At 37.4% G+C, this 19,755-nt stretch overlaps 1 protein-coding gene across 4 annotated transcripts in view; it reads right to left on the bottom strand.

Moving 5' to 3' along the window:
• Window positions 1-12,200: 12,200 nt before the first annotated feature.
• The window catches only part of SORCS2 (sortilin related VPS10 domain containing receptor 2), a 1,241,960-nt gene continuing 1,234,405 nt past the window's right edge, over window positions 12,201-19,755 (bottom strand). For 2 of the 4 annotated variants that reach the window (XM_051965559.1, XM_051965560.1), the window contains exon 27: window positions 16,821-17,215. In XM_051965559.1, the coding sequence (XP_051821519.1) occupies window positions 16,983-17,215 (233 nt within the window). In that variant the 3' untranslated portion in view covers window positions 16,821-16,982. The other 2 variants (XM_051965561.1, XM_051965562.1) reach the window with 2 other exon arrangements.

The following is a 19,755-nucleotide window of genomic DNA, read 5'->3' as shown; positions in this document are numbered from 1 at the left end:
CCTTGGGGGCATTGAGACATGCATCTTGCCCAGGATTTTATATATATATATATATATATATATATATATATATATATATATAGTTTATATATATAGTTTATATAGAAAGAAGGATGTTATTTCAGATTCTACCTGAACCTGGTCACAACCCCCAGTCACTTCATGGGATGTCTGGTTTGCTAAACCAGATTTTCCTAAGGCAGTTTCTCACTCCATGCTTCCTTTTTGGACCCCCCTTTTAGCAAAGAGGGACTGGGAAGGGCATTGCTGGATAGAACCTGTACCAATGAGGTCATGAGTCCCCCAAAATGTCTGAAGGAAAGCCTATATTTTTAGCAGGGAAAGACATGGAGAGTGTTTCCATTCAGTATTTAGGAGACAGCATTTTTCTCTCTCTCCACCTGACAGAGCTATTGATATCACATTCAAATTCAATTTAAAAGAATCTGAAGTGTTTCCTATTGGGTGTCATTAGACAGTTTTCTATTTGATATGATTTTTAAATTTCCCTATTTCATCATGGTGATAGACAAGTCAATTTTCTCTTTATCTGTATGTTGGGCTTTTTTTTTTCTTCTGAAGTCCTTAAAGCTCTTCTCAAATCTAATAAGATGTGTTTTTCATCCTCCCAATGAGACTTGGCTTAGCTGAAAAGGAAAAAAAAATCAACAGCTGAATTCAGTGAAATTTCTTGCTAATTCTGAAAAGTCTCCATCACATCTGGTCAAGCAAGAGGTTTCTTTTTTTATTATTAAAGTTTTTATTTTCAAAACATATGCATGGATAATTTTTCAATATTGACCCCTGCAAAACCTTGTGTTCCAATTTTTTCCTTCTTTCCCCCACCCCCTTCCCTCATGGCAAGTAATCCAATATATGTTAAACATGGTAGAAATATATGTTAAATTCAATATATGCATACATATTTATACAATTATCTTTTTGCACAAGAAAAATCAGATCAAAAAGGGAAAAAAATGAGAGAACAAAATGGAAGTGAACAACAACAAAAAGAGTGAAAATGCTATGTTGTGATCCACACTCAGCTCTCACAGGCCTCTCTCTGGATGTGGATGGCTTTCTTCATTGGAACTGGCCTGAATCATCTCAAGAGCCAAGTCCATTAGAATTGATCATCCTTATAATCTTGTTGTCAGTAAGAGGTTTCTATTTGGTGTAAGGGCACACCCCCGCTCTGGCAATACATCAAAATGGGTTTTGCTGTTTGTGCCTTTTTATTGTTTGTTTACTAAATTTAACCTTCCTTCAAGTTTTCTTCAGGGCAAGAATGTTTTTTTCTTCTTTTTTTTTTTGGTTTTTCTATCTCTTTAATCCAGTTTCAACAGTATCATTGTTGAACGAATGAATGGATGTAGCTTGAAGGGGGGGTGGAAAGAAAAACAGCCATTAGTTTATACTTTGTAAACACTGTAAGTTTCAACATAAATTAAGCAAATCAAAATTCTGCATGTTTATCAAACATGATAAAAATATTTCACTCTTTTAAAATAATATTTCCAAATCCATGCAAAGATAGTTTTAAACATTTACCCAAATTTTTCTCCCTTCCTCCCTTACTTTCTCCCTCCCCAACTCAGCAAGCAATCTGATAGAGATTGAACATATTTCCATATTTGTGTTGTTGTACAAGAAAAATAAGACAAACAAAAGTGGTGAAAATACTATGCTTTGATTCACATTAAGTCTCTGCAGTTCTCTCTCTGGATGCAGATGGCATTTTCTCCCCCATGTCTATTGGAATTACCCTGAATCACCTCACTGTTGAAAAGAACCAAATCATCACAGTTGATCACATAATCTTGTTACTGTGTACAATGTTCTCCTGATTCTGCTCACTTCATTCAGCATAAGTTCCTCTAAGTCTTTCCAGGCTTTTCTGAAATCAGTTTGCTCATCATTTCTTACAGAATAATAATACTCCATAACATTCATATACCACAATTTATTCAGCCATTCCCTAGCTGATGGGCATCCACTCACTTTCCAGTTCCCTGCCAATGCAAAAAGAGCTGCTACAAACATTTTTGCACATATGGATCCTTTCCCCTCCTTTATGATCTCTTTGGGATATAGACTCAGTAGTGAGACTGCTGGATTAAAGGGTATACATAGTTCAAACTGCTCTTAATGGAATAAGAATAAACTGTTCTTAATGAAACTGTAAGATTTGGGTGGCAAAAGAGCATTGAGCTGGGATAATGGGACTAGAGTTTGAACTCTGGTTCATTAGTGTGAGCTTGGGCAAATCAGCCTCTTGGACTCTCATTTTCCTCATCAGGTTTTGAACATGGTAGAATTTTAAGGTGGAAGGCATCCGAGATATCATTTGTTTGGGAAACTCTTCTGCATGAGGAAATGCCCTTTACTAATTCAGGTCATATCCATCCTTTCTGTAATTTTAGAGAGTAACCCTGAGTGACCAGCAAGTTAAGTGACTAGCTAGAGGGACAGCACTTATAAAAGGTGACACTTGAACTTCTCCTGGTGCCATGATGGGCTCCCTATTCCACTATGCAAAAGAGAACCCACTCTGAAGTTAACAAGTCTGTGTGTGTGTGTGCATGTGTGTCTTTCTCCCTGTGTATCTGTCTGTATGTCTCTGTCTCTCTTTCTCTGTCCCTGTTTTTCTGTCTCTGTCTCTCTGTTTTTGATTGCTATAGAAATCAACTATGTGTATGTATATGTATACACATAAGTGCACACATATACTTATGTACATGTGTATAATTAATAATGTGTACCTTCATACTCATCTGTATGCATATGTCTAGCTTTATTTTAAAACTAGCTAAACTATATTTATTTTCAAACTTAGTCTTTCTACTTCTGGCCAAGTCTAATTAAGTCAGAATGCCATAGTTCTGAGACAGAGGTAGCAGACACAGGTCATCTCCCATCTTGACTTAAAACCTGAAAGATATTAAGCCACATGAAGATCAAGAAGAAACCCCTACCTCTTAATCCCAATCCTGGTCGTGTTTTCCAGATGCTTCCTAGGAAAATCAAAAGCTCCTATTCTAAGCTCCAGGCCTGGGTGATTTTCTTCATCCTATGATACACTGAATTCCCTTTGAGCTAAAATAACACCCAACCATCATCACCACAGGCCTTCCATTGCCCTTTAATATTCCCCCTTGGTCTGCTCAGACCTCTTTTTGTACTTGGATGATTCTAAGCCTTGAATAGTGATGACTGACAGTGAAATGCTACTCTGGGAATCCCCGTACCTCTTTACCTGGAGACTCCTAGTCCTTGGTCCTCTAGGGCAGGGACTGTCATTTTTCATCTTTGAATTCCTAGTTTTGAGCACATAGTAGATGATAATTACTTCTTGTCGAATTGAAAATGTAATTGAAGAGGGGGTATTCTCTGGAGAGGAAATTCATCAATGATTTAAGAGGGAGGGGATGGTTATTATCGGCATCTCTTCATTCATTTTACCTCTTTAATTGGATATGCTTAAAAGATTAATGCCAGGCCTGACACTGATACATTCAAGTAAAAAAAGCGGCCAATATTCAGCCAATTATCTGCATGACATCGAAACTTTAATCCCCAGTTCCCCCAAGTGTCCAGCAGCAACAGCTTCCAGGTGATGGAATGCCTTCTCCTCTGGAGAATATGTTAACTTAACCGAAGGTTGGTATTTTCCTAATAAGAATATAAATTTTATTTTTAAGTTCACTTTTATTACTTCTCCAACTAGGTTAGAATTGGGAAGTCTGAAGTTCCAAACTTCCTTCAGAGGCTTACTATACTGTCTTGGATAAATTACATAGTTACTTTCTGTCTTAGTTTCCTTGTCTGTAAAGTTAGAGGTAAGACTATTTCCTACTTCCCAGGTCATTATGAGGTTAAAATAATAATTTCAAAGTACTTTGCAAACCTGAAATCATCATAATAAAGCCTAAATAAGTAAATTAAGCTAAAATAAATCATAATTAATAAAAACCTTAAAGCAGAATGATAAATGCAAATTTATTGTGATTTCCTAGATAGATAAAAATATTCCTTTCTTAAGGAAAAGCTTTTTCCCAAAGGCATTCTTTGGCATAATAATAATAGTATGGTAGAGAATGACATAATAGTAGTATAGCATATTATATTATAATGATAATAGTATAGTAAGTATAATAATAATAGCTAGCATTTGTAGAATTTTTGTTCAGTTGTGTCTGGTTCTTTGTGAGATGGTGGACCAAAGCTCACCAAAACTATCCTTAGGGTTTTCTTGGCAAAGATATTAGCATGGTTTGCCATTTCCTTCTCCAGGGGATTAAGACAAACAAGTGATTTGCTATGTGGCCCTAGTTAAGTCACTTAACCATGTTCGGTCATTTAATTCAGTTTCTCCATCTGTAAAATGTTCTGGAAAGTGCAAATCATGCACCAAGAAAAGCTTAAAATAAGGGTCACAAAGAGTCAGACATGACTGTGAAGACTAAACAACAATATGAAGAAAGGCATTTTAAATGTGATTTGTTTATAAGGATCAGATTGTTAGAGAAGTAGAGTCTGTCCATTTGGACTTATATGAAAGAAGTCACGGAAGTTCTGTGCACTATGAGGCACCATCTAGTTGCCTCCTGTAGATCACTTATGGTCTACAAAGTGGGTGTGTGCATTAGCTCACTTCATCCTCCACAATAACTCCATAATATCAGTGCTGTTGTGATAGATGACTCAGTCTCACAGCTAGTGAATGTCTAAAAAGTCACTTGAAGGGACAGCTAGATGGTGCAGTGGATAGAGCACCTGAAGTGCTCTTGAAGTCAGGAGGACCTGAGTTCAAATCTGGCCTCAGACATTTCTTAGCTGTGTGACCTTGGGGAAGTCACTTAACCCCAATTGCTTCAGAAAAAAAAAATCATTTGAAGGTAGGTTATCCTGATTCCCAAGTGAAATTCACATGCTCAAGGTGGTAGGTAGAATAGTCATCATGAAGTCAGGACACTGGGCTCTTCTACTTATTGACCTTGTGATTCAGAGTAGCCATTTTATCTTTACCAGGAAATTATTTATTTAAATACTTTCCCATTGTTTCCATTTCTGATCCATAGAAATAAGGTTGTTATGAGGAATGTGGGCAGTAAAGTAGCACTGTAGTAAATAGAATTCTGGGTCTCAAGTGAGAAAGACTCATCTCCCTGAGTTTTAAATCCACTTACTAGCTATATGACTCTAGCCAAGTCATTTAACCATGTTTGCCTCACTTTCCTTATCTGGAAAATGAACTAGAGAAGGAGAAAGGACAAACCACTCCAGTATCTTTGCCAAGAAAATCCTAAAAGAGGTCACAAAGAGTCAGACCTGACTGTGAAATAATTGAACAACAAAGTGAGGAAAGGCATGATAAATGTGAATATTTTATTGGGATTAGACTGTTAAAGTAGTAGACTCTGCCCATTTATACCAAAATAAAAAAAAAAAAGCAGCAAGAAAAGAGTGAGAAGAAATCCACTAGAGCTCAAGTAGCTTCAACCTCCAAGAAGGTTTGGGAATGAGAATGTGTAAAGCATCTGCTGTTCTGTGGATTCACTGGTGATTAACAGTCTAATGATAACATTATGCAAATACAAGGGAATTAAGAATGTATATTATCAAAATGACTTTTTTACCCACTGTACATATTATTTCAAATTGGCAAGATTCTTCAAATCACACAAGCATCACAAGAATGAACAGTGGATTAAAACATTTAAAGATGCTGGGATTCAATCAATCAAAGTGTGCTAGGGACCGTGCTAACCAGAATATTAGTAAAGAAACCATTACTGAGATGTCTTATTAGGAGGTGATATTACACAAATTTATTTTGGAAGCTCAGAGTTTATGTTCTTTCGTTCCCCTCCCCCCCAGATAATAAGGCATAGGACACCTAGGCTTGGAATTAGGAACTGGAATTATCTCCGAACTGCCTATGACATTATTTGGGGACCTTCAAGCAAGAATTTTCCTTTTCTGAATCTGTTTCCTCATCTATGAAATGAGTAGTAGTTTTAATTGCTTCTCAATGGTGCTTTGAAGAACAAACATGACATTCAGGAAGGGCAAAAATCATTGATCTTTGATGCAGAAGCCTTGCCTCCAACAAAGGGGGATGATGATATGCTAGCAAAGTCTTCCTCAGAGGGTTGGAGGGAATTTCTGAATCTGAATCTCTGTTCAGATGGGAACATTCATGATTACAGATGGATTTTTTATGTCAAAATTTGTGTTCCTGTCATTGATATCCCCAAACTCTTGAGCAATGTAACATTAGCAGTAGTGAGGTTTCAGAAGTAGTTAATCTTCATTTAATACTGTGCCTATTTACATGTGGCACAGACTTTCCCCAAGTAAATGCTTGTTGATTAGTTGATATGTACTAAATAAATGAATTACATTCACATGTCGATATATATGCATGTATGTCTCTATATTATAAGTTTATAGATTCTGACTTTTTTGTCATGAATCAATAAATATCTCCCTGCTCAAGTGGAAGCTTGCCCAGTTTTTTCTCTAACAAGCTATGTGAATTTTGGCCAGTCACTTTCTCATTGGGCTTGGGGGAAAAAAAAAAGATGATTTATTCATTCATAAAATTAGAGAATCAAATGAAGTATTAAGGTCTTTTCTTGTTTCAAAAATTCAGTGAACTTACCAAAGACTGTGGCATCTAAATTGTGAAATTTTTACTTTTCTAATTCATCAGAATAGCATTACCACAACCAAGTGGTTTACCAAATGTTCACAGCATACAGAAATTCAGAGATAGTAAGGATCTCATCTAGAGCAATTATTGCATTCCCCACCCCCACCCCCAACTCTCCTATGCTGAGCTGTATTTACAAAGTTATTCTCTAATGGGTGTCATCGCATAGTGTGGACAGAGTGAATTTTCCTCCTTTTTCTCCTCCTCCTCCTGCTACTACTCATACCATAGCTACTTCTACTATTCTTTTTACTACTACTATATTACTATTACTATCAATACTATTGCTGCTCTTACTGCTGCTGCTGCTAATAGTACTACTACTGTTGCTGCTATTAATATTACTACTGCTGCTGCCGTTACTATTGCTACTGCTACTACTAATACTACTATTGCCATTACTATTGCTATTCCACTCTACTACTGCTACTACTTGTACTGCTGCTGCTACTACTCCTGCTATTCTATTCTTCTTCTTCCTCCTCTTACTGCCATTGTTATTTCTACTATTCTTCTTCTACTACTATCACTATTACCACTACTACAACTACTATCAATACTACTGCTGCTATTACTATTACTACTGCTGCTGCTGTTACTATTACTACTGGTGACACTACTACTACTACTACTTCTGCCATTATTATTGATTGCTATTCCACTACTACTATTGCTGCTACTGCTATTCTCTTCTTCTTCCTCCTCCTCCTCATTTCAATACTACTGCTGCTGTTATTACTACTACTGTTGCTCTTGCTACTATAACTACTACTTCTGCCACTATTATTGCTATTCCACTACTACTACTGCTGCTGCTGCTATTGGTACTACTGCTGCTGTTCTACTATTTATGAGTGCTGTTCTACTATTTATGACTGCTGTTGCTACTATTTATTACTGCTATTGCTGCTACTGCTGCTGTTCTACTATTTATGACTACTGTTCTATTATTTATAACTGCTATTATACTATTTATAACTGCTATTATACTATTACTGCTGTTGCTACTATTTATTACTGTTGTTGCTACTATTATTGCTGTTCTACTATTTATTACTGCTATTGCTACTATTACTATTGTTCTACTATTTTTTACTGCTGTTGCTACTATTAATACTATTTCTGCCACTATTATTGCTATTCCAGTACTACTGCTACTACTACTGCTATTGTCTTCCTCCTCCTCCTCTTCTTGCTGTCACTGGTACTTCTACTATTCTTCTATTAACGCTACTACTACTATCAACACTACTGCTGCTATTACTATTACTACTACTGCTGCTTCTGTTACTATTACTGCTGTTGCTGCTACTACTACTACTACTATTTCTGCCACTACTATTACTATTTCACTATTACTACTGCTGCTGCTACTAATACTTCTCCTGCTATTACTACTACTATTATCAACACTGCTGCTGTTGCCACTACTACTGCCTTCTGCTATTTATTACTGCATTGCTACTACTACTACTACTACTTCTGCCACTATTATTGGTATTCCGCTACTACTGCTACTACTACTGCTATTGTCTTCCTCCTCCTCTTCCTCCTCCTCTTGCTGTCACTGGTACTTCTACTATTCTTCTATTAATGCTACTACTACTATCAATACTACTGCAGCTATTACTATTACTACTATTGCTGCTTCTGTTACTATTACTACTGTTGCTGCTGCTACTATTACTACTACTATTTCTGCCACTACTATTACTATTTCACTATTACTACTGCTGCTACTACTAATACTGCTCCTGCTATTTTCTTCTTCTTCCTCTTTCTCCTCCTACTGCTGCTATTACTACTACTATTATCAATACTATTATTGTTGTTACTACTACTACTACTGATACTAATACTATTACTACTGCCATTGCTATTGTACTTCTAGTAGTACCACCACTACCACAATTACTGCTACTACTACCACCAATACTACTATTATACTATCAATATTACTGTTGTTATTACTACTATTACCACCACTACTACTACTTGCATTTATTGTAGTGCTTAAGGGTTTGCAAAACACTTTATAAACATTTCATCTTTTCTTCACAACTCTGGGAGGTAGGTGCTATTATTAGTCCCATTTTAAAGTTTAGGATACTTAAGCTAAGAGGTTAGATGACTTGCCCAGAGCCACATAAACAACTAGTTTCTGAGGTATTTAGGATGCCCATAGGATTTGAACTTAAGTCAGCTTGATTGTAACATTGAGGAATTCTAGATTTGAACTTGAATCTTCTTGATTCCAAGTCCAAACATAGCTCTATCCATACACAATGTAGTTACTTCTAATGCAAACACATAAACCATTATCTGTACTACACTGCACTATACTACACCACACCATACCATACTATAGGTAGAGGGTGGCTGGTGAACTCCTACCATCTTATATCTCTTTTTACTATACACAAAATGAAGGATTGAATGAAATACATGTGCTGGTGCTTATGTCATAATCTCAATATTAGTCAGAAACTGTTAGACATTCACTCTTTCAAACAGCAAATAGGTTGTCTATGATAAGGTTTCACCTGGGAGGTTGGATGCTACTATTTTGTGTGTGTTTCAGTTATTTTTTGTCATGTCTGAGTCTTTATGACTATCCATCTTGGCAAAGATATTGGAGTGGTTTGCCATTTCCTTTTCTGACTCATTTTACAGGTGAGAAAATTGAAGCAAACAGAGTTAAATGACTTGCTCAGGGTCACATAGTTAATGTCTGGGGCTTGAACACAGTGCAAGCACAACGCTCTATCTACTGCACTACCTAGTTGCCATGCAAATACTAGCTTGTCTTTAATTTGGTAATATTGTTATGAATTTTTGTCTGACTGCTTCATTGGATTTGGAATTAGTAGAACCTGGTTTGAATCCTGGCTGTGTCATTATCTGATCATGGACAAATTATTGAACCTAAGACTTGGTTTCTTCATCTTTAAAGTGAGTTTGGTTGACTTACTTGACTTGTAAGGGCCCTCTTCCCCTAAATAATAAATCCTATTATTTTTAGTTAGAGTCAGGTAGTCTTTCCTGATCCTTTTTAATCTTAGTACTTTTCTTCTGAGATTTTCTTTGATTTACCTTGCTTGTAATATAATTGTATATTGTTCCTTCTCCCTGTCCTTTTCTCCCTCTCTTCCCCCCCCCCTCCACCCTCACCCCAGTTCTGTAAAAGCAAGGACAGTTTTTTGCTTTTCCGGTTGCCTCCTCATTATTTAGCACAATGCCTAGTACATAAGAGGTACTTAATAAATGCTTGTTGACTGACTGACACTAGCTAAAGGTGTTGGTTTTATCTGAAACATTTAAAAAGAAATATTATTGGGTGGAGTCAATTTGATTTTTTCTTTGTCTCTTATTTCAACCTCTACAGTCACACCTTTGTATGTCTCCCATGTCCCTCTTCACCTCCATCTCTTGAAACTGTTTATTATTCTTCAAAACAGTTCAAGGTGAAGTTCTTTGAGAAAGGTTCTCGGATCCCATCAGCTGCTACTAGCTTTTCCCTCTGGAAAGTACTTCGTATTATTTTGTATGAATTGGTCATTATTTATCAGTGCATACATGTCTCCCAAGGAGCTAAACTGAGATAAAATCACAATCCTTGTAATTTTAGTCCATTTGTCTTTTGCTCTAATGTTTACAAACCCAACATAAATCTAATCCCTCTTCCAACTCTTCAAATATTATCCTCCTTATCTCTTCTCCCAGTCATATACTCCTTATTGTCTAGGCTAATAATGTGTAGTTTCTTCAACTGCTGTCACAAGGCACTATTCCTTGTCCATTTCCTATGAAAGCTTCTCTCTTTTGGATTTGCCAAACGACAGCAGGTGATTTGGGAGAGATTTTGCCAAGTTATTTCAAAAGGCAGTTCTCTGAGTTGCTGTTCCAGATGTGATCTCATGAGACAGATGGCAGCTGGATTTCTGCCTGCCTCCTGAGACTTCCATTCATATACCCTGAACCCCAATTAACCTTTTTTTTTTTTTGACTACTACTTGCTAAATGAGAATAATTTTATCTGAGAAAGTGCTTAAGTGATTTGCCTAAGGTCACAGCTGTAGTGAGGATCAAGTGAGATTACAGTTATGAGATAGTAGATACTCTATATGAAATTGTATTTCAAAAAGGGGAAAATGCCATGCCATTTATGAGGTATTATCATTCTATGAATGAACAATATACTTAAATGTTTTGCTTTTGTTCTAAGGTAACTGTCATCAGATTGAAAACCCATTGGGAAGCTTGCTGGCATTGTATTTGGGTCAAAATAATGGACTTTCTGGGCTCCTCTGCTTTGAAGATTATTACTGGAGCCGGCACTGGAAGATAACTTTGGTGAATGGTGGGGAGAAGATAAATGAGTGAAGGGTTATTCTTTATCAAACCAATTAGCCCTTTTCTACTCACTGGCAGAAATCCTGCAGAGACTAGGGAAACGAGGATAGAAATTAGAGACCTCAAATGAACAGTGTGTTAAGTCTTGGTTTTTTTTTTTTTTCCTCTTTTCTCTTTAGTTTTGAGCAGTTAGAGAAGGAGAACTGATTGAATTAAAAAGTACAGTTCTGAGATTCTCTACAATGTGCTCTTGCCACACAGGAGGAGCAGATCCAGCAGGGAGTTAGTTTCCTGTACAAATTTCTTCCATTGACAGTCTTTAAGAGTCAAGACCAACTGATCCTCGACTCAGACAAAGGTAGGGAAGAATAAGAAAACTCTTTCAGCCTCCCTGAGATACATTTGCTGCTGCCTTTGTTTCTATCCAAGATGGAGTTTTAAAAAATACTCTAGTTATCACTTCAAGAAGACAGTTCTCATGTCACTGGTGGGTATGGGGCACTAAAGTAATTTGATCTTGGAAATCACATTATCTTAGTGAAGTAAAAAACTGAGTTACTGTTAACCACCCATTATGTAAAAGGGCTAATCACATAAAAAATGTTACTTATCTGCTGCTAATGGTATAGTTAAGGCACAAATCACTTACTAGTATTAACTTCTCTCTAGGTCTCAGTTTCCTTTTCTGTAAAATGGAACATCCTGTTTTCTACTGTGTCTCTTCCAGCTCTGACATTCTAAGTTATTATTTTCAGCCCTGACAATCTATATTTTGTGATTCTTCCATTTATATTTTAAAGGCCTTTATAGCTGTGACATTCTATAATCCCTTTTCAGCTCTAACATTCTAATTTTTAAAATCTCTTCTTGGCTATAAATTTCTATGTTTGAAGGCTCATTCCACTCTCATATTCCATACATGTTCTAAGATCATTTTCAACTCTGACATTCAATTCCGAAGGTCTCATTTATCTCTAACATATTGTATTCTAAAGTTCCTTTAGTTCTTGTATTCTATGTTCCAAGGATATTTGTAGCTCCAGTGAATTTTAGGATTCTCTGAATTTAAAATTTTAAAGTAGAGATAGATCCTGGCTTAGTACCACATAAAAAAAAAAAAAGACAGACAGAGTTTTGTTTGTCTTTATTTTAATTAAACTGCTTAAAATATTTACACATTCAAGTTCATTGTGTTTTCATGGTGTGTTCATGGGTAATTCATCCTAGAACTCAAGGTGGAGAAACTCATCAGTGATTTTAAAGTTTTTTTTATTATTATAATCACAATTTACCAGCTTTCTTCTTTCATGAGGAGGCAGACATACAACTGTGGTGTCATTTGGCTTTGATAGTGAAGTTGGGGTATCTATAGTGGATGTCTAAGCATCTATAAAGTATGTATAGATACATTTTTAGCTCCAAGTATGTAAGTATATAGAAAGATAGCACAAAGAAAATAAGAGGATTTTTTTCTTTTTCTTTTTTTTTTTAAACAAGTTATTACAATAGAAAGTTGAGGGAAAAAAATCACTGAATCTTGAAGCTGCCAGGGAAATGGAAAAAGAAATATACAAATGATATAGACAGAATATCAGTTTAGGAGTATGAAGAGTCCATGCCTTCTCTTGTTAATCTGTAGAACTCAGTGAATGTCCTTTCAGGAAAAAAAAAAAAAAACAAAGGAAAAAAAACACCCAAACAAAAAATACCATTCTACATATTCTGCTATTTGGATATGGGTTCTAGTATCCCACTCTGTCACCAATTAGTTGCATGATCTTGTACAAGTCATTGTGTCTCTCATCTGTCAAACAGGATAATAATACCAGCTCTATCTTAGACCAACTTGAAGAGAAAAAAAAAAAAAGGGATGCAAGTGGAAGTGCTTCTGAGTTGCAGAAAGAAGACTTGGCATTCAAATCCTGGTCCTGCTACTTTGTGACCTTGATCCAGTTGCTTCCTTTCCTGGGCCTCAGTTTCCCTGTCTGAAAAATCTGCCTGCATTATATACTTAGTTATCTCTAATGTCAATCCATTTTGAGCTTTCATGATTGAGCAATAACTGGAAATCTGATTGCCATTTTCTATGTCACTATGAACAAAGTTAGATGTTCAATGAAATAGGTTCAACATGATATAACGGGAAAAGCCCAGGATCTGGAGCCAAAAGACATAGGGTTCAGACTTGAGTCTGCTGTGTGTGAGCTCAGACATTCATACTTGGGCATCAGAGTCTTCTTCTGTAAAATGGTAAGGGAAGAAGTTCACATAACAAGATCATATAACATTACCATTTAGGGCCTCTAGTAGCCTCTCATGACATTGAGAACTTCAGTAAAGCTGGTGGAGGTGGTCATTTCCCAGAATGACTTCCATGGCAGGGGCTATGGAGAGTTATACTCTATATAATCAAAGCTTTTGGGGACCCACTATCTTCCCCCAGTAGACTGTGCTTTATAAGGGTTCCTACATTCTAGAATAGAGGATACCCCTACAAGTGTGGTTTACTGAATAAAGCCACACTACTTCATGGCATAGTAGGAAGAATTATGGGTTTGGTTTCAAATACTGGCTCCTTATAAGTTGTGTGATTTTGAGGAATTCACCTATCATCCCTAGGTCTGATTCTTCAGCCATAAAACTGGGCTGATATGGACGGAACAATGTTCTTTGAGGGACATTTCCTGGTCTAAATTTATTAACGCTATGATTGGCACTTTGTATTATATCTGGAAGAATTAATAAGAGATAGAGGAGAACTTCTAAATCATCTCCAGATAAGCATTTTCTTGTGTGAAAATCTCAAGGAAGTCTTGGTAGTATATACTCTTTGTTGGAGGATGAATGGAGCATTAGCTCTAGAATCAGAAGACTTGACTGAGTTCTAGTTTGATCATTTCTTAACTTTGCTACTTGCTTCACCCTTTTGGCTAACCTTTCAAGGCCCCGGGCAACCTTCTAAATCCAAAGATTTGTAAAGTAGTTCCTGATTGATTTTAGATACAAGGAATTTCCCACACTAATGAAACCTCAGGCTGAGGTTGATTACAAGCACTGGGTGATTTCTAAACAAGGTCCCTTTCAGATCTAGAATTCTATTATTTTTATGAACGTCCAAAGCCAAATTCTCTGCCTCATTTCCATCTCCCAGTTTATGTGGTATCCTTACAGTCTGCAAAAATCCCACTTTCTGCAAGGTTTTCCTTGGAACTCCTCCTGAATGCTGGTGCTTTTCTCAGGAGATTATCCACATGCACAAATTATTTCTCCTTCACTTTGTGATTGTGAGCTCCTTGACAGCAGGAACTATTTGTATTTCTTAGTATCTTTAATACTTCTATGCCTCTCGAGTTGACAATCCCCATTTTTTTGCTGAGTTAGTGTCTCTCATTCTAAGCAACAATGCAGTTGTCACATGTGATTTGTGGTTTCTCAATTGCCTGGGCCACTGAAACAGAGCTATGTCCACCCAGACACTAAATTGCTTCAATATCTTTTAGGGATGGATTCCTCTAAAAGCTCCACTATCTTGCCTTATAGAAAAATCACTGGGTAGGGGTAGCATGGAGGAAGAGTGCCATCCTGTGGTTGCATGGAAACAGAGCAATCTGGACAGTACATTCTGTCCCTTGGTCTTAGTGCCTTCTAGAGGAAGAGTCTGGTCTGCTTGGCTTTTAGAGTCAGTGTTACAACCAGAAGAGGTCCAAAGAAGGTCGCCATAGCCATTTGGAAGAACACCTCCAGAAGCCCAAGAGAGTGTGAAAAGAGCTTTGGATTTCTTTTCATAAAGAGACCTACCAGAATTCCCTTTCAAATACTTACTAACTTTATTTAACTGGGCAAGCCAATGAACCTCTCAAAGCCTCAGTTTCCCCATGTGTAAAATGAGATCCATATAAACCTACACTGATTATCTCACTTGGTTGTTGGGAAGAAGGTGCTTTGTAAACCTTAAAGCGCTATAGAAATGTGAGTTATTGTTATTATTTCCATCTGCTGTTGCTTTGACAAATATAGGGATCGGGGAGGAGGGCTAAACTCAAGCTTGGACAGCCTGTGTGGCCCTACCATAAAAATAGAAAGTTAAAAAAAATACCCCAAAAGTTACTTAAAGAAGTATTTACATTATCTGATTTTTAAAAAGAGGAAAGAGGAAGGGTAATGGGGGAAGAGAGGGACTGAGGGGACCCTTAGTGGCCATGGCTAAGTGGGGTGAGTGCTTTCTGGGGCTGCTTACACTGGATACTGAGATGCTATGCTTGGGAAGCGAAGCAAGTCCCTAACTTGGAATGGTTCCCGTCTTCATTCATCCTTCAGGTCAATGAGACCTTTTGTAAGCCTTCATAGTAAATTGCTATAGATGTGTGGGCAGTTGATGACAGGTAAAATGAGTAGGGAAAGCAGCTCTTGACCTGGAGATAGGAGACCTAGCTTGAAGTCTCGACTCTGACACTTGCTAGAAAGTCACTTCCCATCCTTGGTATTTATTGTCCTCATCTATACAATTAGGGAGGTGGATTAAGTCATCTTTTGAAAATCTATTAGTTTCTAATTACCATGCTAGTAGAGTGGGCTTTTTGTTTGCTTTTTAAATTTGTTTGCAGTTGTGTCCAACTCTTTGTTTCCCCTTTTGTGGTTTTCTTGGCAAAGATAATAAAAAGGTCTGCCATTTCCTTCTCTAGTTCATTTTACAGATGAGAAAACTGAGGCAAACAGGATGAAGTGATTTGCTTACGGTCACATAAGTAGTATCTGAGGCCAGATTTGAATTCAGTTCTTCTACCCCCTGTGTCATCTAGCTAGAGGTGTTATGGTAGGGGAAAAAGCACTGGACCTGGACTTCAGAGATTTATGTTCAAGTCCTAATTCTGAATCTTCCCAGCTATGAGATAAATAATTTGAAATAAATTGAGCAAATGATATCTTTCTGAGCCTCAGTTTTCCCATCTATAAAACAGGAATACTCAAATTCACATGTCTTGTTTTATAGGATTATTGGGAGAAAAGCACTTTGGGAACTTGAAAGTATAGGATAAATGGAAGTTGTTAGTATTAGGACTTCTACAAGGGTTTATTAAGAGCAAGAAATCCTAGTAGCTTAATTTAGGATATTTAGGATAGAATTGATGAGGAAGAAGAAGCTCGCCAAAATGGGTTTGCACTCCTGGGGAACAGGAAGACTCAGGTTTTCCCTTAAGTATCCCTTAAGCCAAACTATCGGTGGGAATTTTACTATTTTTAGCGAGGCATCTTTCTGGTCCTTTCTTCTGCTGCTAGACATTTCCATTTAGGCCTGTGAGACTACCTGCCAATGATAAGGGTCATCAGGCATAAAAGAGATCAGAACAAATACACAAATAGTGGGGGCAAGTAAACACCAGGAGCAGGGAGTCTGGGGAGTATCTTGGGCTGCATGTATCTGCTAGCAGTTTGTGTTGGAGTTGGTCTAGGCTTGAAGTCCATCCAGTGAATATGAGGTGAGATGTGTCCTTGTTTGCAATGGGGACCATCAGCAAAGATCATTCTTCTGGGTGTCTTTTTCAGGGATGTCCATTTCCAACATCAGTTATAGCCATGCTTGCCATTCTGTGACCTCCCCAGGGCGGGGATGGAGAAGGATGGGGAACAAAACAAGACAGAGAAGAGTCTTCCATGTTTGTGTCCAGCTGCAAACATCAGCTAACCAGGTAGCTGTGCATCTCTCGAGAGTTGATGCTCAGAACCACGCCTGAGTGATTACCTAGGAAAACATAAAATGTAGCAGGGACATATTGGTTAGCAGGCTCATTTCAGCAGGGCCAGCCCAAGGGGTGACACATAGAGACAATGGCATTGGCAAACAAGCTCAGGTGAGTGTGGAACGGCTAATTGGTTGTACCTACTATGTGCTTGGGCTTGGGGGGGAGGGTTCTTAAAGATTGTAGTGAATCTGTGATGAGTCCCTAAAGTTCCTATTCCAGTGACTGCCTGTGAGAAGTGCCTTTAAAAAATATAATAGTTTCTCAAAGGGAGCAAGTGAGGGGGAAGAGTGGGACTGGAAGCCTCCTTCCAACATACCACTGACCTGAGACTGGGCAGTGACTGGCATCGGCAATAAGGGGATTCGGTGGCTGCTCAAGCGTCCCCCTCTCTCAGAAGAGGTCACTGCAAGGCAAGGGCGTGGAGAGGTCCCAAGGTGGGGGATGGCGAGAAAGGAAGCAACATATAACATATATAGAAAATAGAATAAATGACTGGGTGAATCTGGAAGACTGGTGCTGTGGAGAGTCCAAAGTTACAAGAGGAAAGAGAACAATAGAATACTTGTCCAATGAGTCTGTCATTTTCTAGTTCGGGTGAGTTTTGTAAAATCACGAAGGAGGACCAGCGGATCTTGACTGTCCCTCCCAGTTCTAAAATTCTACAAACTGAAGAATGAAATTCTTTATGATCTAAAGAATTTAAGTTTTAGAGGAAAATAACTGCAAGGAAATTGGATATGGGTGTAATTGTCCCCCATCTCCTACTGTCTGTATGGTCTTGGACATGGCACTTAACTCAGAGTCTCAGCTGCTTTATCCATAAAATAAGGATAATAATGATTTTCTTGCTTGAAGGCTTCATAGAATCACAGAATTTTAGAGTTGTAAGAGAACTCAGACTCCATTTAATCCTCCAAAGCATCAACCCTACTACATAATAGTAGAGAACTTGAATGCTTCTTGGAGATTTTCAACTCCTCTGGGATAACACTTGTCTTGAAAACTCTTCCAGCTCTAAGGTCTATGATTTTCTCTTTATTTTTTTCAGTCAGTAAGAATTTTCTTGGCAGAGAGACCTGAGTTAGCTCCTCACCTTAGATAAGCCGACAACGTATTAGGAATTCTACTGATTCCCTCGATTTTCCTAGCTCCAGACTCAAGATTTTGTTTTCCCATATGCCAGGAATGAAGTGTACAGAAATGCTCCAGATTATAATGACCAAGAAAGAAAGACTGAAAAAAGGAAGTGAGATTCTGGAGGTCAGGTGGACTTTGAAATAACTGTAGGGGCTACTGCAGTTCAGAATATCAAAAAATGAAGTAGGGTGGCTGTCCTTTGACTCCTGCTTTGTCATGGACTGTTTCAAAATTCTTTGAGCACTAAATATTAGGCTGCTTTAGGAAAGCTCTTATTGACAAGATGTTGTAGGGCCCCAAGCATGGGGCTTGCCTTTCATGGACATGATTGTTATATAGGTAGGAGGCTTGGGTAGGAAAGATCCAGATTTAATATATGAGAACCACACTGGATAGGGGAAGGAAACTTGCTCTTCTCTAGGAGCCAGGAATTGGAATGTTAGTCCTTCCTTGGGTATTAAGCCACTTTGTGAGTTTGAACTAGTTCCTTTCCTTTATAGAAACTCAGTTTCTTTCTCTGTAAAGTAAGGGTATTGAATTGAATCTCAAAGGTACTGGAAAGTTTTGATATCCTCTTATCTAGAAAAGGGCTAGAAAGGGATCTTATAACATAAATAAAAGCAATAGAACATGTGATTTGTTTTGTTTTTAACTTGACATCCACAGTCTAAGACATAGATTTCATGGGATCATGAAGTTAGATGAAAATGAAATGAAATCTTAAGTTTAATATAATTGCTTCCATTGAGATTCTCTATATATTATTCTTTTGAAAACTTTCTCAGAAGGAGTCCATAGGCTTTCTTAGAATACTAACCAAAACTTATTAAGAACCCCATTTTAGAAGGTTAAATGTTACAGCAAAAATATGCTGGACTTGGGGGATACTCTAGACTATACAGATTGCTAGAGCTGGTAGGACCATTAGAATAATACCTCACCGTCATATATTCAAGACTTATGAAGTATTTTCTCTTATCAGAATCCTGTGAGGTAGGTAGTACAAGTATTTTATCCCCTTATTATAAGTGAGGAATTTGAAGCTTAAGTTCTATGACTTATCCAGAGTCATACAGCTAGTATGTGGCAGAATCCAGAGCTTCCAGCCCAATGTTCTTCCCTCTACTTCCCATTGTTGACTGCCCTTGCTAACAGGATGTCCAATGCATGAATAATTAAAAAGAAGAATGAATCTTTAAGGGCCAGTTGGTGGGGAAATCCATAACTTTAATTGATTCATTTCTATATAATGAATTGAACAGAATTTAACCTGGAATTCTTTGGACATAAATCAGCTTGAGGAAGTGGAGGAAAGATTAGGCAAAGGAAAAAAGATTCGAGGAAATAGCCCATCTTCTACATATAGGATAAATGGAGTTCAGTTTCTACATTTATACAATGAATAAATCAGACTTGATGAATTTATAAGACCTCCTATTATTTTTTTCTAAATCCTAGGATTTATGATTTATGGTGTATGCAGGAAGTTTGCCAGAAAGAGCAAGACAACCGATATCTACTCTATTGTTATTGCTCAAGAAAAGAGTTTGGATAGTAGAGCACTGGCCTAGGAACCAGAAACCTAAATTCTAGACACCGTTTCCCTTGACACTTTCAGTGTGACCTACTTGGGTGGAGTCATTTAATTGTATTGAGCTTTATTTAAAAAAAAAATCTGTTAAATGGCACCAGCAAACTAAATATTTCTTCTTCATTTTTGAGGTCTCAATTTCCTCATTTTAAGTGGGAATAATTCTTGTTCTTTCTTACAGGATTGTCATGAGCTCCAATAAAATAAGTGTGTAA

Source organism: Antechinus flavipes, chromosome 6 (genome assembly GCF_016432865.1).
Source record: "Antechinus flavipes isolate AdamAnt ecotype Samford, QLD, Australia chromosome 6, AdamAnt_v2, whole genome shotgun sequence".
Lineage (NCBI taxonomy): Eukaryota > Metazoa > Chordata > Mammalia > Dasyuromorphia > Dasyuridae > Antechinus > Antechinus flavipes.
Note: the sequence above shows the minus strand (reverse complement) of the source record. Positions and strands in the feature narration are given on the sequence as shown.